Source organism: Pteronotus mesoamericanus, unplaced genomic scaffold (genome assembly GCF_021234165.1).
Source record: "Pteronotus mesoamericanus isolate MK-2021 breed Mesoamerican mustached bat unplaced genomic scaffold, CSHL_Meso_final contig_702, whole genome shotgun sequence".
NCBI lineage: Eukaryota > Metazoa > Chordata > Mammalia > Chiroptera > Mormoopidae > Pteronotus > Pteronotus mesoamericanus.
The window spans coordinates 4912499-4938837 of record NW_026555239.1 but is presented as its reverse complement, the minus strand read 5'-3'; the positions used below and the strand labels follow the sequence as shown (position 1 = coordinate 4938837).

At 55.8% G+C, this 26339-nt stretch overlaps 1 protein-coding gene across 2 annotated transcripts; it reads right to left on the bottom strand.

The window, feature by feature from the left end:
• Window positions 1-751: 751 nt before the first annotated feature.
• FAM118A (family with sequence similarity 118 member A) lies at window positions 752-25929 on the bottom strand. 2 transcript variants are annotated; one of them, XM_054582497.1, is made up of 9 exons: window positions 25759-25929; window positions 16493-16548; window positions 15519-15774; window positions 12286-12507; window positions 9802-9930; window positions 8316-8601; window positions 6772-6804; window positions 5403-5480; window positions 752-2021 (listed from the first exon to the last, which is right to left on the bottom strand). In XM_054582497.1, the coding sequence occupies exons 2-9, from the start codon at window positions 16537-16539 to the stop codon at window positions 2002-2004; spliced, it is 1071 nt and encodes a 356-aa protein (XP_054438472.1). In that variant the 5' UTR covers window positions 16540-16548; window positions 25759-25929; the 3' UTR covers window positions 752-2001. The 2 variants fall into 2 exon arrangements, with proteins under 2 accessions (XP_054438472.1, XP_054438474.1); XM_054582499.1 differs by having other exon boundaries at window positions 15519-15771.
• Between the last annotated feature and the right edge of the window lie 410 nt (window positions 25930-26339).

Here is a 26339-nt window from a genome sequence, read left to right as displayed (position 1 = left end):
ATTAAATGGTTAAGAATTCTGCAAATACTACAGTAAATATTGGCACTTTATCTTGAAAGCACCCTGAAGTCAGCCTGTGAAGCGGGCATCGCTGGATTCGGTGGTGACGGGAGAGTCTGAGGGAGCTGGCGGCAGCAGGGCTCACACGAGCGTGCTTGTCGTCGGCACATCTCCACCCAGCGCTCCCTCTTCAGCTGGATGCGATTCACCATGTCCACCTTGTGCAAAGGTCTTTAAGGGCCAGAGAGTAAGTAGTTCAGGCTTTGGTGAGGCAGAAAGGAGGCCATTAGGTACTTGCCTGCATAACTGTTTAAAACGTAACCTCGTGTTTCTCATGGACAACACCGTACATAAGCAGAGCAGGTATGTTCAGATTGTTTCTCCTTTATCAGTCATGTGGGAATAAGTTTGCATTTTAAAACAAAGGTCACAGCCTAACTATGGACAGCTTCACTCGTAACAGCAAGGCCTGTATTCCTCAGCATGGGTCAAAGCAGGTCCTGAACTGGCTGTGATTTCTCTGTGCTTGTGTCCTTGACACACCCTGTGTCTGGCCAGCGTGCAGATTCACATAGCCATCCCTGATTACACTTTGTCTTTAAAAATTATGTTTGCTGTTTAAAAACTTGAAACACATTCAAGTAATTGCTTACTTGACTTCACAATTGAGTGACAACTCATGGTAAAAAGTCTCAATTAAACCAAGCTTTGCCATAACTAAGGAAAAGATGAGCACACAGAGTTGAAGTTAAAATTTTATTTATGACCAGAGTAGCATATAAGATTTGTTTTTCATGCTTTGAAAAGAATAAGGTCTGACGCTGGTCTCTGGCTTATCTCATTTCCTACACATCCCAACCTTTTGTTTCATATTCTTTATACCTCCGGGGAGCTCCAGTGCCAGCAGCAGGAAGTGTGATAGTGCTTGGCAAGAAATATCACATAAAAATAGGCAGCCTCTGCGACAGAAACCAAGTAGGGCCTTTGCCATGGCCACAGAGCAACCCTCTGCACGAGCACTGCAGGCAGCAGCTGTCTGTGCCACCCGCCCGAGGGGGGTCTGAGAAACATGGGGTGCTGGCGGCTCCAGTGCTGCGGCCCCTCCCTCTGCAAGGTGTACCTGCCGCACTCTGTGCAAATCCCTTCACGGGGCCATGGGAGAGGATGTCAGGAGATGAGGACAGAGAGGCCGACCTTCCCCAGCCTCGGACAGACTTGGAAAACTTGGACTTAAACTCTAATTGATAAAGTTAAAAACCTGGACTGGGCTCCACTTGTAAATTCTCAGTTACAAGCTGCAAAACCTATTTGCACAACACTGACCTACACTTTTGAAAAGGCCCTCCCTCTTTCTTAGTGACTTTGCTTCTCGGGATAGTGAGACCTGTCATTCTTTGGAACTGAAGTTACTAAACTTACAGAATTCCAAAGAAGCCCTATTGATCTAGTCATTCTTTTAAAAGTCATACCACTCTCACTGGCAGATACAGTGCCTCAAATATTCTTTACTATATAACAATATAACACACACACCTGAAAAGTGTTTTCTATAGTAACATGTTTCTGCATAAAAACTATAAACCTTAAGAGTCTAGTTTTTTATTTTCTCTTTGGCAACTACTGTTGCTTGGACAGTCTTCACTCTCCCCTTTTTATTAGAAAAACCCACTTTGACAAAGGAGGGGTCAAGTGGGAGCCCAGAATACCAGGCCCCTTCCTTCCTGCTGATTGGGCCCCTGAGGTAGTTGTCCACCACCCTCACAAAGAATACCTGAAGTGTGTGCACTTCACCCCGCCCCTCCCCCGCAGTTAAACACACACAATGGGACTGCCACCCAGCCTCTGCAGGCCACACCCCCAACAGGGCCTCTTGGGGAGCATGATGATTTAGAAGTGAGGGATCCATGTTGAATTCTCTGAACATTCCTCATCGTTCAAGTATGGCACTGTGGTTACAGAAGGCTGGTTTTCAAGTTGCAGGTTTTATTGGTTTTAAAGATTTCAAGATGCTCCAGTATCATCTGTTTAAACAAAAAAATGAATATCAAAATGTTAATGTTCAGCTTCAAAAAGTATTTGCCATAGGATTTTCTATTTCAGAAAGCTGCTCCAGTTTTCCTTTTGTGCTGAAAATTCAGAACATGCCTCCATAATGGAAATAGTACCCATGGTCCAGAAATGACCACGTACGCTGTAGGTACCATCAGGGGACATTATGTTTGCAAAGATTTTTGGAAATCTCCACCCTTAAACATGGGTGCTCTCTGTCTTCTTAGGGCACTGGGGGCAGAGGGCAGTTTCAGCACAGGTAATGGAGCCTGTTCAAGTGCAAAGACAGATGAAGCTCAGTCCACACAGGTGGGAGTCCACCACGGTCCCCTCAGCTCTCCAGTCTCAGGGGGGTGGCCAGCAGCACCAAGAAGATGAACCTTAGTCTCTCTTACCCACATGCAGAACAGGACAAGCATTCTGCAAGAAAGAGACCTTTCTGCAAGAAAGGGCCCTATCTAAGCAGACAACTGCCCGGGGAGAAGCAGGCTGCCAGTGTGGGCACTGGCGTCCAGTGGGTCCTCACTGCTGCACAGCGAGTCCACCAGGCAGAAAGCCCTGCCACCTGATCCACACACTCCCGCTCCAAGTCCGCACCACAGGAGGAAAGCCGCGTGCTCGCAGCAGCAGCGGCGGAAATCCCCACTGTCCTCCGAGAACCACCACCTGGGCCTGCCTTTCCAAACACCTGCCAGCCCTGAAGACACCAGTGGAAAAGAATGACTCGCCCTGAGGAAAGAACTCAAAGACACAGTCTTGTTTGTTTTTACTCAGCTACACTTCTCTACTGGCTGAATTCACAGTCCACATATTTGCTACAAGACTTTGAAGAATTTATACAAAATGCTATCACAATGGAATTCTTCTAAAGACTATACCCTGAAGTTGTACAAAACACACTAAATTTGTGCAAAATCAAGGGAAGTGCCTGTGGAATCTGTTGCAGTTGTAGCTCGGCCATTCTCCCACAAGGTCCCCAGTACACCCGCCCCTCCACCCACCAAGAGACAGCAAGAGGCCACAGCCCCGTCCATCTCCTCCTGCCACCAGTCCTAATGGGTCACCACTCACTCTGCAAGCAGCCATGTTACCTAACTGCCACGTTTGTGACTTACTTTGATTACGTGTTATTTGCATTCATTATGAATCTCTGTATCTACAACAGACTATTTCAACAGTACATGACCCTTGTAGAAGGAAAAACATACCATAGTATGGCTCACACATACCCATTGAGGAATTACCTTACATGTTAAATAAGTCAGCAGCACAGTAGGTAAATGCTTCATAGCTCCAAAAATTCTTGGTGGATTACTAATCGGTGTTTAAGAGTGTTTTACTGAAGTTTCCTTACGAAGTAATAAATTGTTTCTGAAAACCCACCATACCAATGTTTTCAGGAATGAAGTATAGAGTCAGGTACCTAGGGTTTCTCAAAAGATTTAAAAAGATATTACAGTCATAAAATAAGACCATGAGAAAGAATAACCCAGAAAACAAGAGCCCCTAGAAATTAACAATAACACTGTTGAAATAAAAAACTTAACCCAAAGGCTAGAATATAATTTTGAGGATATCTCAGAAAGATTTTGAAAAAATAAAAATTAAAACATTAGAGAAACAGTCGACAGTGGAAATCAATCTAGGAGATCCCAACTAGTGTGAAGAAGAGAGAGCAGATAGGTATAATCAAGAAAACCATAGATTATTCCAGAATTGGAGAAATGGGGGAAAAATAGAGTGAGGTATATAAAAGAATTCACTTAAATACATCCTCATGAAATTTCTAAACACCACAGAAAAAGATCCTAAAAGCTTCCAGAAAGGAATGCAACAGGTTGCCTAGAAATCACTGAGAACCAGGTTGGCAACAGACTCTTCAATAGGACACTTAAGACAGTGAAGTTCCAAGGGGACATTACGAACCAAAAACCTACATTTCAACCAACCATGGGGTATGAGGACCATGCAAAGACACTGCAGACACACCATCCCTGGGTGACTCAGCCTGTGGGAGCTCCCTGAGGAGCTTCCAGCAGAATGTACAGGAGGCAGGAGAAGGAAGACCTGACAGTAACCTGGGACAGCAAGGTGACCAGGGGACCAGCAAGCAGCAGAACAGAAGGTCAGAAGACCTGTCAGGAACTGAAGGGCCATGTGTCGGACAATGCATACATTAAAAAATACTGTGAAACGTATTATTTGTGCAAGAGGGGAAAAGAGAAATCTAGAAACTCCTCAAAAAATAAAAAGCACAGGTAACACCAACATGCAACAATCAAAAGAACAGTAGTGGAATGTGAGGAAACACCTGACATGAAAACATGTCCTGCCATTGGCACAGAAACTGGGATAGGCCCATTAACACACACACCTGGCTAACTGGGAAAATATTCCCACTGTTTTGTTGTGGTTTTTTTTTTAAGATTTATTTTTGAGGGGAAGGGAGGGAGAAAAGGAGGGAGAGACACGTCAATTGGTTTCCTCTCACACATCCCCAGTTGGTGGGCCTGGGTTGCAGCCCAGGCATGTGCCCTGATTGGGAATCAAACTGGCAACCCAGCGACCCCTTGGGCTCACATGCTGGCACTCAATTCACTGAGCCACACCAGCCAGGGCATTCCCAGTGTTTAATAAAGTGAGTTTGGTCTCCAGCTTGGAGTCAACCTATAGCCAGACTGAGGGCCAATTTCCTTCAGTCCCATAGCCATGGAGTTCGACACGGATGACTTAGGGAAATGAGATGAGGAAGGGGCGGGGAAGAGGGTGGCCCATCACAACCAGCTTCACACTGGGAAGCAGGAATAAGCACATCATTTAAAGAACAAGGAGGGACCCACAGCAGGAGGAGAGAGAGGGAGAAGTAAGTGAGGGAGGTGGCCTTCCTGGAGCCAACAGAGGTTATCTATTGAAATAAAGAGTTTAAGTCAATCTCTGGTCATAGAGGCAGCAAAAAACAAATGATTTAAAGTGGTCTTCTCTGGAGACTAAGGTGTTGTAAGTCAGGACAGCGGTCACCCCTGGGTGACGGGGGAGTGATGGAAAAGTTGGGGGGATTCCCATCAACATTCTGTGTCTGGAATGGGATGTGATTACATCGATGTATTCACATTGTGAAAATTCACTGGCTGACCTCACAATATGCACCTTCTCTATACTCTTTTCAATGACATATTAACCTAAATGAACAGAAATGTTTAGAAGTAGGTCCCTCGGGGTGGTTTGATTAGCATGTGTCATGCATCACTCCTTCCAGAGACAAGGAGAGTAAACCAAGTGCGGTGGCTGCAACACCCACAAGTTAGGCAAACCTGCAGAAGCTCCCAACGGAGAGAAAGAACTCCATTCGGTACCTGAGTGTCGAAGTTGTTTCGAGACTTCAGTTCCATTCTCTTCTAACTTCCTCTTTGCACAGCCCTGACACGCATTTCCTGAAAGATGAAGATGTTCATTAAAAAGCTTCTCATCTAGGCCCTGGTTGGACAACTCAGTTGATTAGCGTATCATCCCAATACGCCAAGGCTGCAGGTTCAATCCCCAGTCAGGGCATATACAAGAAGCAACCAATGAAGGGATAAATAACGTGGAACAATAAATCCATGTTTTCCTCCCTGTCTCTCTAAAATCAGTCAGTCAATCAACAATAAATCAAAAGTTTCTCTTCCAGAACCCACCCTCCATGGAGCATTGTATGAGCCTGGTTTACTCCAGATGACGTCTATCTAGTCAATACTTTTTCAGAAAAAAAGGAGGGCGCTAGGGGTCACACTGACTGAGAGCGCAACTACAATGAATGTGTCCTTTCACAGGGAAGCAGGCAGACATGGCAAGCTGAGCACAAGTGTTGTCATACCTGACCTGATGCCCACTCCACTCGCAAGTTTCATGTCTGGATCACTGAGCCCAGCAGGGACCCCACTCTACAGCCAAGCCCCCTCTGACCAACAGACGGACCAGCGTGGAGAAGGCCAATGCCAAGTTCGCCCAAGGAGGATGCCGGAAGCCACCAAGCTTGGCCATACCTTATTGACTCAGAAACAGGCAGAGTTGAGCCCAGCAGAGAAAGCATTTTATACTTCAAACATGGATTAAATGAAATTTATATGAAAGCTTAGAAACTTTGCAATTAGAATTTCTGAAAGGGAGGGGTCCCCGTTACAACGTCTCCAACCCAAATGCTCTAACAAAACAGAACCTGGTCCTGATTCCCCTGGAATTCTTGGCTGTGGGACAGGAATTATTCTTGGGCCCGTGTTTGACGAAACTGTACTTCCTGCTGGAAGGGAGGCACCTGCAACCCCTTCCCTGTGGCCAGGACTGTCACACAGGCACTGCTGTGTCTCAACTGTGGCACGGCCGTGTTAAAGCAGGCTAAATATTTACTTTTTTTAATATACTTTTTATTTTCAGAGAGAGGAAGGGAGAAAGCATCGACATGAGAGAAACACCAATTGTTTGCCCCCCACACCCCACCCCACCGCCCGCCAACCAGGGACTGAACATGCAACCTAGGCACCTGCCCTGACTGGGAATCAAACCTCCAACCTTTTGGTGTACAGGACAATGCTCCAACCAACTGAGCCACCGGCCAGGGCACGGGCTAAGTATTTAATGTGCGGACACTTTTAGGATGTTACAAATAGTGGTAGAAAGACAACAGAATGTGTCCACTTTCACTCTGGTATCAAAAACCAGGCTGATAAAACTCAACATCTGCCTTACCCAACAACGTGGTGCTGTCCACTCGGTCGGCATCTGGGAAAAAAGGAAAACAATGAGCAGACTGAGCCTTCATGCACCCAACCGGCCAGCGTGGAGGAGGCAGCAAGGCCACCACCCAGCTTGAACGCAGCCCTGGCATGTTGTGGGGCTGTGAGCTGGTCACTGCCCTCTCCTCCCCCTCCCGGGGGCCACATGCGAAGCACCTGCGGTGGCCTGGCACACAGGGAGCTTGGCACGGCACCAGCCGTCACTTATTTCTGTCGTTGCCTGTATGCCACCATCTCCAGCCAGCACAGACACTCATGAATGTAGATACAAATGTCCCTAAGGACACACAGACTTATACGGTCTGGAAGAGGGGTGTCGAGAGGGACAAGAAGGCACTCGGCAGCAGGCCCTGGGGGCCTGAGCTCACCAAGTCTCGGTGCCCAGGTGCTTGTGTGCGTGGAGGCAAGAGAAGTGGCAGGGCAGAGGTGACGAGGACACTGTCCCTCTCCAGAGCCGTCACCCAGGCCCGTTCCGGGACTCCCAGAACAGGACGGCGCACCCTGCCCCATCCAGGACCCCATCCCAGCCTCAAGTATCCCGGCACCATGCGGACAAGTCATTCACCTCCGAGCTCTTCTCAGTGTCTATCAGTCAGCTCTTGGCCACAGTGGATACTGTGACTGACCACGAAATACGGTCACAAATGTAAAATTCATAGGCATATGACACAGCGTAGCTCCTTCTCCTCTCTTAGTAAGAAACTGACTACTGCCCTTAGCATACTTTCATTAATGGAAATGCCACTTAAATGGGCCCATTTTACTAATTAATTATGAAAAGGACGTATGGGAAACAACTTAGGTGGTGGACCATCTGTGCGTCTGTCACTCACGGTCACCACTGGTCACATCCAGCCGTTTGTTTCTGTGGTGAACCCGATGCCCTGTGTGCGTGAGTGTCCCGTTACCATTAAATGATAGTCAATGAAGACTTTTCCAAGGTTGATGTCATCCATGATTTATAACACCGACCCACAGCCATTAGCTGCCCTTACGTCAAAGCTGACCAACTGCAGAGTCACTCAGTGGTCCTGGTCACTCCTGCCAGGTGAACAATCCCCAGGAAAAGGGCCATGGAGAGTCACCTGGACAGCGGGCCGTGCTCAGTGAACCCGGAAAAGGCGTGACTTGAAAGAAGAGTCCCTGCGGTGTTGCAGCAGCGTAGAGGCAAGGGACACTTGCGGGGCTCGGGCCTCCTGCCTTCGTGAGCCGGCCCCCAGCGCGCACGGCGCCTGGCAGAGCCCCGTGCGCAGCCCCGTGCGCAGCCCCGCGCGGGCATGGCCTCTGCTCGCAGGCCCCTGCTGTCACAGCAACCTTTCGGTTTTAAAGTGCACAGCGGCATTTTTGGAAGATAACTAAAAGACTGGGGAATTTCAAGGTAAGTAAACCAAGATCTCAATTTTCTTTTGTGGTATGTAAATTATATCTCAAAAAGTGGGGCGGGGCGCTGAAGGACCCTTTGGGTATCGTACGCACAAAAGTGAAAAGGCTCCATACCTGGACTCCGCTGTTGGCAGATCTGCAAGGCCAGCTCTTGCACGTACCCCGGGAAGTGGTCAAAACTGGTGCCGTAAGACACGACCTTGATACCGTGCAGCAGCATGTCGGCCTGGTGCTTGAAGAACTGGTCTTCGCTCTCCTTGAGCACAAGCATGTAGTGCTCCAGGTCCACCTTGTTCGGCACCGAGTACAGGAAGAGCGCCTGGAATATCTGGTCCCGAAGGGTCTCCCCGCAGCCCACGAACAGGAAGGACTTGGTGCGGTACAAGTTCTGAAGTACCTCCTGAGAAACAGACAGAGAAACGGGCGGCTCGGCTGACGGACAGCGGGTCCAAGCGACCCACAAGCCACAGAACTAGTGGCGCTTCTGAGTCGTCGCCACTGCGGGCAGCCCCGCCCAGAGCCACACTGACAAACAGAGGCAGCACCACTTCCTCTCTGGCCGGGATACCTGGTCCAGGCCTGCCGGCCACGGCACAGGAACGCAAGGCAGGGATGGCTGGCGGCCTGCCCTGCGTGCCAACGCTCAGTTGAGTGCGCGCGCTCTAATCTCAGTCACGCATGATTTTACAACATATAATAAGGACAGTAAACATCTCAGTTCAGGACTGCCCGGGCCACACCCTGGAATTAACCCGTCTCAATGGGTCATGGATGGGAACGTTTGGGGCACTGGGACTGGTGTCAGGAGAATAGGGTTTTGGGGAGTGAGGACAGCAAAGCTGAGGCAGGACCGGCAACAGGGACCCTGGGGAGTGAGCACAGGTGGGCCGCTCGGGCCTACAACGGAGACCCACCAATGCGGACACCCCACGTCTCAGGATCAATATCAGCTCGTGTGTCTCCTGACCCAGGACTCACCGCTGAAGCACCGAGGAGCCTCAGCCACCCATCTGCGCACCACACCTGGCCACGTCCCACAGGCCCCAGGCCGGTACCAACGGGCTGGTGCCAGCCCTGGGCTCACAGGGACCTGGCGGAGACCCCATGGCTTCTCAGCGCTGTGACAAAGGAGTTTATAAAAAGCGGGGAAGCAGGTTCCCACACTCCACTTTCACTCTGGTATCAAAAAAGCCTCGCAGAGAGTGGAATTTAAAACGAGGTTCTGAAAGCAAGAGAGAGGGCTGAGGAGGGAGAGGAGAGGAGAGGGTTTCACACAGCAGGAGGCCTGAATGAACACAGGAAGATGACACGGAGCGCGGAGTGGCCAGCGAACGGCATCACAACCCTCTGGGCCTGCAAGTCACTCTGAAGACATTCAGCTGTCCCTGAGCAGCTGAGTCCCAGAATGGCTGGTGGCAGGGTGAGTCGATGGGACCGGAGCTGTGAAGGGGTATCGGCCAAGCACCTGTCTGACTGTGAGCGCAGGCCCATCCCGGCAGCCGAACCCAAGGGCAAGAGTTCCTGGGGGCCGGGAAACCACTGAGACTGCTGCCCCCAGAGTCCCCAGGGGTACAAGCAGTGCTAAACTCGGTGGCCGTACCATCACTTCTGGGTCCTGAGTGACATCCTTATATCCTGAGGGATCCAACACCATTCCACAGGGGTCTGTGTACAAGCCATGGATGTGGAGAACTCCGTACTTGACGTGGCCTCTTGCCCACTGAAGGACCTGTCAAAAATCGAGCCCAAAGAAAAGAAACATGGTATTATTGAAAATGGATATGAGGGAAATGTCTAAACTGGATTCGTGGTTTTTCAGACCTAACTTGGAAAGAGAAAGAGAGAAGTTTGCATTAATAATTATACCTTTGAAACCTAGGAGTAACTCAGCTGTTAGCACTATTTATTCCTGTCACATCACATCAAAAAGAACTTTAAGACTGAGACAGGTATGTAGAAAATATCTTGAACTCCTGAGATTACAGCAAGCTGTTAAGACCGATCACTTTAAAGGGTTTATGAGGACTTTCACGTCTAAGTTACCTGCTATATTTCAATTACTATGCTATGTGTATAGCATTTTAATGCCCAGAAAAACTTTATGAAAAAAGTAATGTATCAGTTGCCCTATATTGACTTCCATTCAATATACAGAACAAAAGTCCTTGAAAAAGACACCCCAGCAGGCAGTGCTGACACACCGGACGGACACCAACAGCTCTAACGCAGAACAAGCAGATGAGCAGCTAGATTTCTGCCATATGCCATTCGTATTTTTTTCCAGAGACGCCATGTGTGACAGTGAGCGGGCCTCCCAGGTGGGCCGCGTCCCTCGGGCACGGAAGCAGGTGTTCTGTTCAGAGAGGTGCAGCTGCACCACGAGGCTACTCCGCAGTCACAGTGCCAGCCCGCACGGGGAGCACAGCCTGTTTCCAGGGCGTGTGCGCACGGCCGCCCGGCACACGTTCTCAGCCAGGCTCTGTGAGAGGGGCCCCCGCACGGGGCGCAGCCGAGCGCGCCGCCTGCCTCGGGCCTGAGTGAGCCAAGCTCGCGACAGCTTCCGCGGACGGCGGGCTGAGGCCGTCCCGCAGGGAGTGGGGCAGGCAACCTGGCAGCGGTATCCGCTGGCAGTAATAATACACAGTCTTCAAGCAAATACACAGACACACGAAGATACTATAAAAGGACATAGGCACTAAAATAAAAGGACATTCAACCTGACTGGTAAGAGAAATAAAAATGTGAAATGTTCACCTATCCTACCGGTGAAATGGATTTTGTTTCGTCTTTTAGTAACGCCACGTGTTGCCAAGATACGGGAAGCGGATTCGGGCAACCCTCAGACACCCTGCGGGTTCGGTTCCAGACCCCTGCACTAAAGCAAGTCTTGTCTTTCTGCTGGCGAGGGCGTTGCCCTCAGCTGGTGAGAAACGCCAGCCTGTGAAGCGCTGTCCGCCTGCACCCACGCACAGCTCGGGGGGACTGTAAACCAGCCACCTTTCTGGAAAACAACTGGTATCATCTATCTTTAAAAGTCACACCCTTTGACCATGAACCTCTTCTAGGAATGTACGCTAAAGAGAGAGACACCAAAGTGTAAGGATTTTCACGGTGGCATCATTTATGACTAAAGATAAGCTAACAGTAAGAGAGGAAGGGTAACAATTATACTTTACTTTTACAATTACACTGGCCTTTAAAATCACGCTTTTAAAAACAGTTTAATGGAGTTCAAGATGGCAGAGTAAACACCGTGCTCACCTCCTCCCATGACATCTAAATTACAACCAAGTTACACAACAATCAACCTGGAGGGAGGGCCACTGGTCTCGCTGAGCAGAACTCCCAGAGTTAAGGATATAAAGAAGAAACCACGGCGAGACCGAAGCCGAAATAAATATATCAGAGGTCAAAACATTAATAAAAAAATAAAAACCATCCCGGCCAGGCGGCTCAGTCCGTTGGCAGGTCATCCCGTACCCCGAAAGGCTGCGCCACCGCTCCCTCGCGCTCTAAAATCAATAAACATATCCTCAGACAGGAGTGAATAAATTAATTAAAAATCCTTTCAAAATTTTTAATGAAAATAAAAACAGCTTAATGACAGGAAAATGCTCACATTATAATATTAAGGGAAAAATAAGGAATGTGTGTATATATATATATATCAGTCCCAGTTTGTTTTTAAAAAGAAAAAAGGGAATTAACCAAAAATCACAGCCCTGAGACTGGGGATGATTTTGCCTTTCTTAGCTGCTTCCTACAATGCCTGCAATGAGTCAATGCAGATGAGAAACCCCTCCAGACCAGCAGGACAGAATGCAAAAGACAAGAGCAGGCAGGAGGAGGAGTCCCGGGCAGGGAGGGTGTTCCCCTCCGCTGGAGCTGCCTGTGTAGGGGGTGGCACAAGGTCCAGACCAAGCAAGGGCTGGGTTTCCCCGTGGAGAGGAGCGGGGAGCTGAGGGCACCTTATGCTGTGACCAGCCCCTCGCCGTGAGGCAAGTGCCTCGCCTGCCATGGCCGCAGCACTGCCAGCGCTCGGGGCCCTCCCTGCCCCTGCCTCCCGCCACCGCCCCGCCCACACCTTGGTCTTGTCCTTCAAATCCAAGGACTCCATGGGCTTGTTCTGCTGCTGCCCGAAGATCTCCAGCAGGTTGTCATAGTTGGTGGTCAGCACCATCGTGCCCCGCTCCATCAGGCCCAGGATGGCCCGCAGCACCAGCGGGTTCTGGATGTGCTGCTCCAGGCTGTCAAACACCTCCATCAGGCAGTCCTGGAAGAAGTTGGGCTTGGTGTCGCCCGTCCGCTGCAGGAAGGGGTCCAGGAGTTAGCAAGAAAGGCCACTTCTCGGCAACGTGAGCACCCCCCAGGTAACACTCTAGCTGTTGGGGATGTGGGAGGGAGGGAGGGAGGGAGGTCAGGGGCCGCTGCCCTCGCAGTTTGTTAAGCTCGAGAGGAGGGAGGCATAAGTGATGCATCAAGGGTGCTAAATGCTTTGGGGAAAGTGAAGGGGGGGGACAGGTACAGCCAGGCACAGGGTGGCAGGGCTGCAGGCATCAGGGAGGGGCGTCTGCAGGAAGTACGCCTGGGAGGAACCAGGGCCAGGGCACTGAGCGAGCGGCTCAGGCAGGAACACAGGTGAGCAAGGAGCCCTCGTGAAGCAGGGTGAGGGGCCACATCAGCAGGTGAGGTCAGAGAGGTAACCCAGAACCACGTGATGTGGGTCTTGAGGACCAAAGGAGAGACTTTCCTCTAAGAGCTGCAAACCACTGGTTTTCTCTTTGTTGAGGGTCTAGGAAATGGTGTGTCTTTTCAGCATCTTAACTTAGGTGGCAGGCAGTGTGGAAGGCACTGAGAGGCAACGAACGGGGTGAGGACGGCATGTGGCCTCTGGCTGTGGCACCAAGGGTCACCGGTGGCCCTGGCCAAGCTGCTTTGGCGGATGGAGCCCGGCCGGGGCGGCGAGGAGAGGGAAGCGCAACGAGCCCTTCTGCCGAGCTCTGCCGCGAGGGGTCGGAGGCGTGGGCATGGCTGCGGGGGACGCACCCCGAGGAAGGCTGCCCCTTGCTCGGCCCTCGCACTGGGACGGGCGATGCCGTGGGCCACGCGGCCACGCGGCCACACGAACGCGGGGCCCCCCACCTCCCCGTCGCCATCTGCCTCAGCACCCGAACCCACCCCTGTCCCCGTGGGTGTCAGCTGTCACAAGACTCCCAGGTTACCGCTCACGCCGTGGCTCTGGGCAGTCCCCTTTCCGACACCGCCCCCCATCCTGAACCCGTCCGAGCTTCCCAGCGGGTGTCGTCAGTAAGTCCCCACATCTGCGTCCTCAGCTCTGCCCCCAACGGACAACTGCTCTCTAGGGCCCTGGGCCCGTGCCGGGGTGGGGCGGCCCCGGTCGCGGTCTAGGCCCTCCGGCTGCCTTTCGTCGCAGTCTGTGCTCGTTCCAGGTCTATTCAGGGGGCCCTTTCTGCACCATGGCCTCTACACTCCTCCTCCCCTGCGTGAGCTGGTCCCCGCTCGGCCACCAAGCCCCGGCCACCTCCCAGGCCCTACCATTTCCAAGAGCCCAACCCTTTCCGGAGCCACTGGCCCAGCCTCCCCCTCCCCTCTGCCCAACGTGAGCGCCTGCAGGCCCCCAGGACAACGCCAACCCCACCACAGCCTGCAGGCCACGGGCACGGCTCCTGCCGACCTTGACCCTCACGCCCCCCATGAAGCAGCTTAGAAGCTACCATGACAGCGACTCCCTTAGGGAGGCTTCCAGCCCCCCGCCCGCCCCCAGCTTTGCTGGAGTTCGCTCCGGCAGCGCCCCAGCCTGGCAGCGAAACAGCCCGGCTCCCCGCCACCTCCTCACCTTCCCGGCCTGCTCAGCGCGGGTGGGGAGAGCATGCCCTCCTGGCTGGCTGCGCTGTAACTCTTTTTTATGGAAGTTTCAAAAAATATGCAAAAGTAAAGAGAAGAGATGAATAAAGCTCCCAGTACTCATCTCCCTGATTAAACCAGCAGCGACCTGTCTGGCCTGCCTCCAAATAAATGCCCTCCCCCAAGTGGCCCTCGGCCTGCCCCGTAGCCCTGTGGCCCTCCCCTGGTCTCCCGACGCCTGCCGGTTCTCCTGGCACAGGGGCCGGTGCCCCGCCTACGGAGAGCCATCAAGGAGCCACTCCCAGCCTCGCAGGCGGCCTCCGTGCGCGCCGAGGCACCGCGGGGGCGTGGCTGTGCCCGGGAGCTCCACGCACAAGGCAGGCGGCGGGCAGGCCGGGCGGCCAACCTGCGAGGCTAGCGGCCCCTCATTAGCCATCGCCCACATTCGACAGCCACCCAGCTGGGGACACCTCCCAGACCCTGGCAGAGCTGGGAGCCACCATGTGTGACACTGGCCAATGTGATGAGAACTGAAGTGACTGCCATGGCAGGCCCTTCCCACTCATGGGAGGCGGCCACAGCAGGCGTGGGGCCCTAACCTGGGGCACGGGCTGCGAGGTGGGGACAGCACCGCAGTGAGGGGGCAGCGGGTCCCCAGCAGGGCCAGGCCGCCGTGCTCCCTGGGGCTGTGGGTCCCTCTGCACAGCGGCCCAGACTCGCCCCGCCGCCCCCGACCCCTCGTCCACACTCGCTCCTGGGCGAGTCCCCCAGTGTCCCCTCCCCGCCCGCTTCTCGGCTGAGGCTGTGCCGCTTCAGTGCAGACAGGAGTGACGAGGAAAGCGCCGCCCCGAGCCCACCAAGTGGGCCTGCGCCCGCGCCCGCGCTGCGCCCGCCTGTGCGATGGACACCTGGCCTCGCGCCTGGGTGGGGCCGGCCCCACCCCTGCACCGCCCACTCAAGGGCCTCACCCTGTGCTCGTCTCCTGCAGCACCGAGCGCTCCCCCTCCCCACTAGGTGGTTCCCACCTGCAGACAAAGACGCTACCACCTCCCCCATCTCAAAGTGCTTCTAGGAACCACGTGTCACCCGAAGAGATGTGGCTGGCCAGCCTAGACCCAAAGCCCACCTTGAGGACACCCCCATCAATAAGCAGCAGGAAATCGTACGTCCGTCCCCAGAGCGGCCTGACACGTCCCTGACAGAGTCTCACGCAGCCGGGCTCCAGGGAACACAGGCGGCTGTTCGAGGGCCCACAGTGTCCCTGGCCCTGCGGCCTAAGGAGATGGAACTCTCGGAGGGACTCAAAGGTTTCTGGCTCCTCAGCCGTGTCTGCTGAGAAGAGCCACGTGCAGGCTCGATGGAACGTAAGCGCCTGAGTGACAGGCCCGCCGGCCTGGCCCCCAGCCAGCCCCCGCCCCATGACCCAGAAGTGCTGGTCTGAGCGAGACTCACAGGCGACATCTTCCGGATCAGGTCGTGGGCCACAACCAGCAGGTCCCGGTCCTTGGTCACCTTCCTGCGGAACCGGGCCACATCCCCGGGGTGGAGCACCTCCAGCTGCTCCGCAGCCTCCAGGACGGCCTCCAGGCAGCCCCTCCAGGAGCGGAGGGCGGGGATGCCAGGGGCGGCCGCCGCGCTCACGCCTGTCCCCACCACCAGGAGCAGTTCCTGCGGCTGCTTCTGGATGAGGCTTTTTAAAAACTTTCTACTTAAAAAGAAGGGAGCAAGAGAGTGAAAGTCAACATGGACATACAGACGACCTGGAAGGCCGGCGACACATCTGGCCGGGTTCGGCCTGCACCGGCACACGCGGCACCTCCCCCGAGGCCAGCCCCGAGCAGAGAAGCCTCTGCTCTTCCCTCTTTCCCCTGGTCTGTCCTCATTCCACAAAGGATGGGGAACAGCTGCGTCTTTCTCACCTGGCATGCCTCCTCCCTCCCCCCACCCCCGCCCCCGCCCCGGGATTAAGAGCAGGTGTAAATGACATTTATCACTGAGCAAAAAGCTCAGCCATTTTAATTCTTTGAAGCTGCAACTGTGAGGACGAAATGATCCCTGCTTCCCACACAGATAAAACCCCTGCAGAATGCTGGTGTCCCCCCACCTACCAAGCACAGCCCACCCCAGGAGGAGGGCCCCCCACTTGGCATCGCTCTATAACCCGCAGAACCGCGGAGCCCGGCACCCCAGCCGCCGCGGGGGCCCTCGGCCACGTGTTGCTCGGTGAGACCAGGGACGGCCCCTCCCTCGGGCAGCGGGGGCAGTGCCTCCCGGCGTTTCTGAGGCTGAGCCGAAGGTGACCACACGGCCGAGACCCCGCCCTGACCAGGGCTCTCCCCTCACTCTCGCCTTTGCAGGAGCTGAGTGACAAGAAGGCTTGTGACGGATGTTACAAACCTGCACAAAGTGAAGTGCACTTTATTTACCTTGACTTTTGTTCACTTCTGTTTGTTGTCTTTTCCAGTGAATCCATCTGTGAATCCTAAAGAAAAACAGTCAGAAGTGACTTCTATTACCCAGGTGAAAGTTCTTTTATTTGTGCCCTGGAAGAGAGCTAAGGCTGGAATTAAAATCAGAGGTCCGGATGTCCCCTTAAATGGGACACCTGGAAACCGTCAGCACAAAAGCCAGACTTCCCCGTCTCCTAACCCCGGTGGCCTGTCAGGCCCGGTGCTTCAGGTTCCCTGTCCTCTGCGCGGGGAGAGGAACGAGGGGAAGCCGGGCACCGAGTCCAGGTGCTGAGGTGGCCTCAGTGCTGGGCTCCCCCGCCGCCCCCTCGTCACCCTGCCCCCCGCGGGGGGCTTCCCACTGACTGAACACGGACCAGCCCACAGGGAGGGGTGGCGAGGCCGGCAGGTCTCTCAGGGAGGGCGCGCTCCCTGGGGAGCCGACCGCCCCACCCTGAGGTGGCGCTTGACACCCCTCAGCAAGCCTTCCCGGGGCCAGGCCGAAATCCAGCCCGAAGAAACGACCACAGTCAAAGATCCGCCCTTCACTCACACACAGCAAGTTCTTCACCAGCCCTGTCCCTATGCCCAGCTGTCCCCTTGCTCCCCTGCTCCCCCAGAATGACACTGTCCCCCTAATTCCAGAACTCTTTACTGGGAACAGGAAAAGGCACGGGAAAAATGCGGTTTAAAAAGCCTGCAATCCTGCTACCAATGAGCAACAGGGGTTATTAACACCTATATATTCTCCTCCAGACATTTTAAATTTTTCAGTCGTGGGAGACGGGAGTTCACATCCCACTTTTCTCATCCTTTAGGGTGAAAGTGTTTCCCGCATGTCAGGAAAACGATGCGGTTTAACAGCCTTCTCTGTGCACGAAGCTTCTGTCTTTTGAAATGACTTATTTAGGAGAGGCTTCTGAGAGGCCGAACCGCTGGGCGCACAGGGTGGGCGTTGCAGCACCTTGCAGCCCACACGGCCGGCAGAGCGCGCGGGCGCCGCCTTGCCAGACCCAGCCTGCACTGGTTGGGAACCGCCTTTTTCAGATGGGTACTCTTTTTTTTTCCCCCTCAATTAAAATCAGGTCGCCTAAAATAATTTTCCAGGACAAGGAAACACGGCTTAACCAGTGTCTAAGCATCATTACATTTCAGAGCAAATGGGACCCTAAGAGCGCCCCCCCCCCCCCCCGGAAATGTTTACACTCTGCCCAGCAGGGGCCACCCCTGCAGAAAGGGCTCAGCGCTTCCATGGAAGCCCCGCAGCGTCCCTGGCCTTCCCGCGGGGGTGAGGACCCGCAGTTCGCAGGCGGCAGGAGCGGGCTCCCCAGACGCCGGCCCGAGGGACAGCCGCGGCAGGGCTGCGCCGTGCCCCCGCCCACCCTGCTGCCCACGTGGAGGGCCTGCCACGGCCGCCCAAGCTCAGGTGGCTGTGCGGTTGCTGTTGTCATAACCCCCTAGGTATTTTCGTATTTTCTAAAGAAAACAACTACTGTGGTTTTCCACTGGATGGGCAGCCCTGGCCCAGCCCCGCGGCTCCCCTGGCGCGCCCCCTGCACACCCAGCCTCGGGCCACGAGCCACACCAGGACTCCGGCTCGCGGGCCGGCGCGGAGAGCTGCGGGCCGGGAAGGGCGCCCCAGAAGGCCCGGCGCCCGCGGCCACGAGCGTGGGCTGTGGAGGCCCGTGAGTCCCCCAACCCTCCCACCCCCCACCCCGGTCCCTTCTTAACGTCTGGCAGGACTCCAAGAATCACTCCTACTCAACCCTCCTTTTTTTTTTTTTGATTAAATGGATGAGAGTAACACTGGTTAATAACATTACACACGTACATTTCTAGTATACAACTTCATAATGCAACATGTGTACATTCTATTGTGCGCTTGGTTTGAAAACTTAATATAAGATGTGTATCAGTGGCCTAATCCAGTTGCCCCCCATCTCTGTACCCCAGATAATTCACACCACTTTTGAAAGAATTACCCCTCCCCACCTATGGGAAGCGGTCTTTTATCTCAGCCTTCTCTACACAACATTTTATAGTACTTTTTAAACAGTCATCGGTCAACCAAAGGCTTAAAAATTGCCCCACATTGTTTCCATGGTAAAGCACTTGAAAACTCTCTCTCCACCTCTTCAATTGTGGTTCAGCTGCCTTTGATTCTCCACATGGGTAAGTGACTGACTGAAAAACTGACACTGCATTTCCATGGCTGCAAAGTGTGAACAGTTCAAACTTTACGGGCTGGCCTCGGCTCTGCATTCAGTAATGTCAAGCTTTCCCGAAAGCACAAGTTGCTGCCCTACGTACGGACACCCACGTGGCAGGTGAGCGTGGCCCCCGGGGGCCGGGGCGGGCCAGGCGCCCAGGCCTCTCCCTGGGCCTGCGCTTGCTGACCGTCTGGGGTGCCCCCCGACCCCCCGCCTCCAACAGTTGCAGGGCTCCAGCCTCGGCAGGCAGAGGGGCCTCCAGGCTCGGACTCTGCCGTCTACCCTGAAGAGCCAAAGCCGGCGATGTGGGAAGCAGCCGATTATCTTAAAACCCAACCCAGCGGCTCAGCAGCCAGCGACCCAGCTGCCCATATTTAGACACTCCCAGTTCACTGTGAGGGGCTTGGCCGAAGGCACTACCTCATTTCCTGTTCTTCCAGCAGCACAATCATCAGAGCCACATCTCGGAAGAACCTAAAAGCACCGCAGTCTCCCCTTGTTTTTAAACCAAGGGCCAAGCAGGAAATATCCAAAGCAGTTAGTACCGGGTCCCAGAAGTTTCAAAAGGGTGGCTAGTGGGGCTGTCCCCACCCCAAGCCCCTCCCAGCAGGCCCTGCCGATTCCGGAAAACAGCAGCAAAAGCCTCCGAGGGCTTTGGAAGCTGCGTCTCCTGGTCTCCCTGGTGACGAAGGCGTCACCTCACCGCAGCCTGCAGAGCCAGCGCCAAGCCTCAGAGCAACCCTTGTTTCCAAGGACCTATCAGCACTTTCTCAGAGCAAAATCCAGCCCAACACAGGTGTGCACGAGCAGTCCCCGTCCTTGTTTTCTAAAGCCATGGGAACATGCCTTCACGCGGTGTTTTCTGCTTAAGATGTGAGATCAAGAGTATTTTAGGAACCAGCTTCAGAGTAGCCAGCAACTGCCATATTCTCTGAACCCCCTGCTTCTAGCACTAAATAAACGCTCATCAAGCGGGGTCCTGATGCAAAGGAGAACAGACTACAGCATGAGCTTGTCAGGTACAGCCGCCAAGCAAAGGCCCTCGCCCCGGGGCCCCACTGTGCTAGACCGCGCACGACCTCCCCCACCGCTCCCCATCGGCCCTGGGAGTTCGCAGCACCCCCGCCCTGGCACAGGCTCCTCGCCCACAGGCTGTGGCCTTTGCTCACGTGACTTCTTCTGCCGATGAAGCATCAGCAAGCCAGCAAGCGAGCAAGCGGTCGGCGAGCACTTGGATACGCGAGCTGCCCTCTCTTGGACTGTGTCTCGTAAAGCCCCGTCTAGCCTCCTGGGAGGGAGGGGAGCCGTGGTGGCCAGCCGAAGCACCTGAGCTGGCAACCCAGCACCGCCCGCCCCACCCAGTCTGTGACAGGCTACCTGGGTCGTCCAGCGCCAGTCAAGCAGCCAGACGACCACAGTGGCCTGAGCGACTGCAGCCAGGCCAGCCCAAGACCCCCCGAGCCGGGCCAAGGCTCTGACCGACGGAACTGAGGGGCATTTGGAACGCTCACTGCCACCACCGTCCACACAGTCACGAAGACGAGGTAGGAAGGGGAGAAGCCAGATGTGTTAAGAGAAAAAAAGAAAATGGATCAATGAGGGAAAGAGTTCATGAGAGGGGGTGGGAGAGAAAATGTCCAGAACAGTAAATGTTGCCCTGGCTGGTGTGGCTCCGTGGGTTGGAGTGTCGTCCCATAAACCAAAAGGCTACAGGTTCAATTCCTGGTCCAGGCACATGCCGAGGTGGTGGGTTCATATAGGAGGCAACAGACTGACGTTTCTCTTTCACATCGATGTTCCTCCCCCTGTTTCTTCCTCCCTTCCCCTCTCTCTAAAACTAAATAGTTTAAAAAAAAATTTTTTTAAAAGAATACTAATTATTAAATTAGCTTAACAAAAACCCCAAACTAACTACTTTCTGTTACAAACCAGGTTTCACTGTACAAGCACAAACCATGCTGTTTCAAGTCTGTGGTACCCTCAGAAACACCCCTAGGAAAGCCCCTCTTCCTTCCTGTCAATAAACGAGCGCGGGTTCTGAGCCTGAGAGCAGCAGGGCCGCGCCTGAGCTCAGCAGAGGGCCACGCAGACGCATCCCTCCCGCGCAGCGGGGGAGGGTGTCACGGCGAGCCGTCCGAGTTTCCAGACGGCAGCTTGTAACTCCCAGGCAGTCAGTCCGTCCGCAGGGCGATGGAGTGAGGTGCCCTGGGACCCGTGGGGAAGGTCAGACTCAGGCCGCTGCAAAACGCATCAGTCAGTATTGCTAGCACTGCTCTGCTCCCGGGCAAAGCAGCCCACATGAGAGATGATGTATAAATGGGCTCTTCACAGGAGACCCGAGACTTGCGGAGGCCAGTTTTAGGCCTAATCCACGTACCCAACGTGGTGCCTAAGGGCTGGAACGCCCTCGGACGACAGCTGGTGGGCCTGGAAGCCCGGGGGCCGGGCGGAGAGGCCCCGCCCAGCACCGCCGACACGCCCAGGTCCTACACAGCAGCCCCCCATCACTTGGGTCAGACCCCCAGAAATGGCCCTTTTCACGGAGATCTGGTTCCCGTGGAGACTTGGGAGGGGCCACAAAGCAGAAATCACTGGGAAGCTTCTCAAGGGCATCTGACGAGCACACTCTCACCACCAATGAACCCCTGGGATCTGGTTAACGTGTGTCCTCAGAGTTTGCTGAGGGTGACTAGATCGCCTGAGCTGGAAACAAGGTGCAAACGCACAAAGAGTAAGCTTCCAGAACCACAAGAGACGGCCGCCCCTCCACCCGTGGCAGCACAGCCCCACGGCGGGGAAAATGCAGCGTCCGGGGTCGTGGAAACGCCTCTTCCCCCACTGGGAGACCTCCTGAACCTGTCTTCAAATCTGTCGCGCGGAAGGGCCACCACTACTGTGGCCGACTGCACTGCCGCACAGGCTGCAGGGGGCTGAACGCCTAGCCAAGGCGTGCCTGTCGCGGTGAGCACGCCAGCCGCCAGCTCAGGTCCCACAGCTGCAGTGGCCTCCGGGCGGCTTTCCGAGGCGGCCAGCAGAGCCACAAGCTAACGTGACCATGGGGCGGGCAGCTTCGCCCCGGCTGCTACTGCCGAGGGGTCTTTAGAATGAATTGCTTTCTTTAATATCAGAAAACGCAAAACCTGGACCACGTACTACCGAACCGATCCCTTTTATTCTGTCAAAATGAATTACAACGGGCAAAAAAATGCGTATTCTGTAATAACCAAAATGTGTTCATTGGCTTCTTGAACCCAGTGCCTCCAAAGGGCGTTGCTTGGGCACAAACCGAGAAAATAACAACCAACCATGGATAAAAAATGTAAAGGTCACCGTTTAGTTCAGATACAACATTAATTACTGACACTTTTTGTGCCCTTATTAGATTCATGGGAAAAGTACTCAGCACTTGACAAGCACTATCTCATTGAATCCTCTCAATAAGCCTATGAATTGGCTACTATCACTTCCCCCACTCGCCTGGCCAAGGCTGACACCCAGCCCTTTCAAGAAGCCAAGGTGGTAAATACAGTCTTGCGCGTTTTCTCCTAATACTAGCATAGCGCAGAACAGCAAACAAATACACCTAACATTTTAGTAGGAACCCTGCCAACCGCTAAGTCATTAACTGCTTACAGTTTGTCCATCAGCTGTGACACGTTACAACATTCAAACAGACGTGTTCCTTAATGGCGAGCCAGTGATGGCAGACACGCCAACACAGAGGCCGACGGCTGCGGGGAGCGCCAGCGCGGCCCCACGCCAGGGGGAACGAGAGATGCTCCAGAAAGGAGACCCCCAGCTCCGCTTCCAGTGACCGAGTCCCAGGCCTGGAGGGATCTAAAAGGATAGCAGGGCCACAGAGGTGAACGTGAGGCTCGGAGAGGCAGTGACTCGGTCAGGGTCCCCCGGCGTTGGGGGCAAACTGTGAACTCACCCCTGGCTCCTGTTCCATCACCTTGCCGCCCTCCGGGGCATCACCTGGTGCACCGTGACCCCAAACTTCACCTACAGCGCCCACCCTCTACCTCCTTTACCACCGACCGTTCCGCCACAGTCCCGGTGGCCTGTGACCTGCACGGGTGACCGCCGCCAGCCTGGCCGATCTGCAGCGGCCCCTGCCGTCTCTCCAAACCGGCTGGCAGACCTCAGGCTGCAGGAAGGGGCCGCGGGCAAAACGACCAGCTCCGGACAGCCTTCTGTTTGCCCTCCGCTGGTGTTATCACACACCTCAGCCAGGGCAAGGGCTAGGCAGGGAACAATGCCACCATTCACGAGGACATCATGCTCCTGGCAAGGGGACACCTCGGGCTCCTGCGGGAGATGCGGAATCTCGCTGAAAGGGCCCAGCCTGAGAAGTTACACATCCGGGTACTCCTCCTCCGACTCCGCACGGGGCACGTTCCAGCCTCGGAGCCTCCATTCCCTTTATCTGCACAAAAGGAGTGTCTCACCCGTCGCGGGGTGGCTGGAAGCAGCAGGAGGGATGCCACTGAAAAGAACAAAGCCTGCCGCTGTCTTTGCCTCCTAACTGGAACCCTAGGCTTCTGCCTCAGTCAGTTCTTCGTGGACAGCTATCTTGTTTTCATCTCAAATGTGTTGCTGCTCAAAAACAAAACAGCCTGCTTCCGGCCAAACCCTCTGTATGCGATGAGATACATTTAAAAATTCCTGAGCGCAGTCCTGTCTCCCCCACACCCGAGTCCAGCCCCCAGCCCAGGTCCCCCGCAGCCCTCATCCCACGTCTCTGTCTAAGCCGTTCCCTCCGCCGCTGCTTCAAGTCCTCACAAGCTGCCTCACCGCTGAGCGCCGCCCACTCCCCTCCCGGCTTGCAGCCCCACGCTGTCTCCAGGGCGACGCTTCAGACACGACGCACCTGAACTCAACTGTTTTTCAAGGGCTTTCCACGTCCTTCGGCCCCGCCCAGCGTCCACAGGCCGGAGGTGTCGCTCCACAGCTGAGCACCGGCCCCTCCCATCCTGCCCCACTGGCTGCGGGTGCGCCTCCCTCGCGGGTGCTGGGCTCCCCCGGACACACAGGCGGTCACCCTGAGGAAGCCCTAGGGGACCAAGCCTCGGGAAAGGGCGTAAGGAATCCCCAGTGTCAGTCCCCAGGCGGGACACTGTCGTCTCACAGAGCAAAGGCCTCAGCCCCAGCCTTTCGGGTCTGGACTTGGGGAAGCGCGGCCGGGCTCCAGGCGGCCGAGCCCGCACTGCCACCGCCCTGTCAAGGCCGCCACCGTCTCCCACGTGCTCTTGCTCCCTCCAACAGTTCTCCTGCAGCCCAGACAGCAGCTGTCCAAAAACACAAAGCCACCTTCGGTCCCTCCTAAGCCTTCACCAGCCTCCGCCGACCCCCTCCAGGCCTGCAGACCCGCTCCTGCTCGGGTCCGACGCCCCTGCCCACCCCCTGTCCGGCCGCCCCCCAGCTCCAGCCCGGCTCTGCCACACTCCCCCGCCCCACCCCCGCCGCACCGCCCCTCCCCGAGCACCCCCCTCGCTCCCCTCCACCGGCCAGCTCCCCTCTTCCTCTGGCCCTGCGCTGCGTCCTCACTGACTCCGGCCAATGACAGAAGCCGGGATTCGGGCCAGGGCTCAGGGCAGGGTGGGCCAGGAACGAGGCTGGATTCGCCCCATTTAAGAGTCCGTGTAGCTCCACCGCGAGAACCGTTCTCCTAACAGGAAGCCATTCCTCCGCATTCACCACCAGGATGAACGGAGGCCCCGGCCACGCTTGTCGGCCTCCGAAACCTGGTGTGCCACGGCGGCCTCTCTGCCCTTGCACACAGGCCGCTTTGCCCAGAAGGACCCTGGCAAACCTCTCAACCTCAACCTTCAAGAATCGGCCCACCTGCTACCTGTCACTTCCTCCCCTCCAGGAGCCCTCCTTAACGCCCCTTCCGGGAATCCAGCCCCCACCCCAGCTGAATTCAAGGTCCCTGCACTGTTACTACCCCCACAGGAAAACCGACCTCCTTTCTTCCTCAGCGCCCTGCAGAGGCCCGGGAGCAGGGCCTGAGCCCCCGCTCGCTCTTCTGCCACCTCCTGAGAACTATCAGGCACTCACAAAACTGTCAGTTCCAGGCGTGAAAAAAATGAAGACCAGGAGACAACCTCAAAGCATCATCACGTCCCCTCAGTCCCCGACCTACGTTGTTCTTCCTCCCTCCACCCCATCAGCTCTGACTCTAGACGCTTCCATGGGCCACTCGAGTCTCACCGAAGAGCATTAAAAGTTAAACACTGTCCCAGATCTGCCCTCAATGCAGCAGAAAATGCAAATGCGGGCGCTCAGATCACAGCCCCTGCTCGGTTACAGAGGGTCATCAGGTGACCTAGCACTTGCCTCTTCTTTTATTCGCATGTTCATCCAGGATGCACAAAGCCCAGAATACGTTCACAGACGCCTCACGGGTCCAGGGGCCTCAGGTCTGAGAAACCCGCCTGGAGACCAGCGTGGAGCCGGAGCCAAACGGGGACCGAACCTCAGACAAGGGGTGGAGAGGGGCAGGGGAGAAGCCGAGGACGGGGAGGCGGTCCAGGGACCCGGGGGTCTAAGGAGAAATGGCCCCGGGGGCCTGCGCGGCCCAGGGGGATTCCCAGGAGGCCTGGGGGCGGGGACACCTGGGAGGGTTTCAAAGATCCTGAGCGAATCTTTAGAGGGTTTCTGGAACCGAGGGTCCTAAGGGGTCTCGGGGCCCTGTAGCGGTGGGAGGTCGTCTGGGGACCTCGGAGTTTCGGGAAAATCCTGAAGGGTTTCGGGGTTCGAAGAGTCCTAAGAGAGGCAGGAGCCAGAGGTGGCCGAGAACCCCCGACAGGGACAGGGAGCCGGGGCGGACCCCGAGGGGATCTCGGAAACTGGGGTTCTCGAGGGAAAGGGGAGCTGCTGGGAACCTAAGTCTGCTGCCGGGGTCGCTGGGATGGCCGGGGATCCCGAGAGTGTCAGGGGCCCGAAGTGGCCGCAGCGGACGCAGAGGGTCTCGGGGTCCCGACGGGCTCTCAACCCGGGACCCCAGGGCCTATCCGACCCGCCTCTCACCTGCGGCGCCGCCCAGACGCCGGTCGGAGCTCCCGCTCCCACTGCCTCCTCCAGCTCAGCGGTCAGGGTCTCCCCCGCCTCCCCCGTCTCCGGCGGCCGCTCGCTGGGCGGGGCCGGGCGGGGGCGGCCTGCGGTGGGGGCGGGGGGGCTGCGCGCGCACCCGGGCGAGAGCCGGCGCGGACGCCGCGCGCCCTCAGCCGCGACTCCCACGGCGGCCGGGCGCGGCGCCGCCGCAATGCCTTCCCCCGCGCGCCTCCCCCGCCGCGCCAAGGTTCCGCCGCGAAGGCGACGGCCCGGAGGTGGGCGGAGCCAGGACTCACGTTCCTTCCCGAGCCTCCAGCCGGCGCCGCCCCCTCGGCGTTTGGGTGCTGCTGCGTCGGGCTCGCAAAGAGGCCACCCGCTTCCGAGCCTGTGTCTGAACCCCATGTGTCCCCCGCTCGCCGCGTGTCTCAGGTTTCTCATCTGCGAAGCAGGCTCGGGCGCACTTTGGTGGCGCGTGGCGAGCACTCAGTGCGATCGGGAGCGCCCCTCTACAGCACCCCTGCCCCGCACTCGTGCACCCTAGCCGTCCTCCGGTCCCC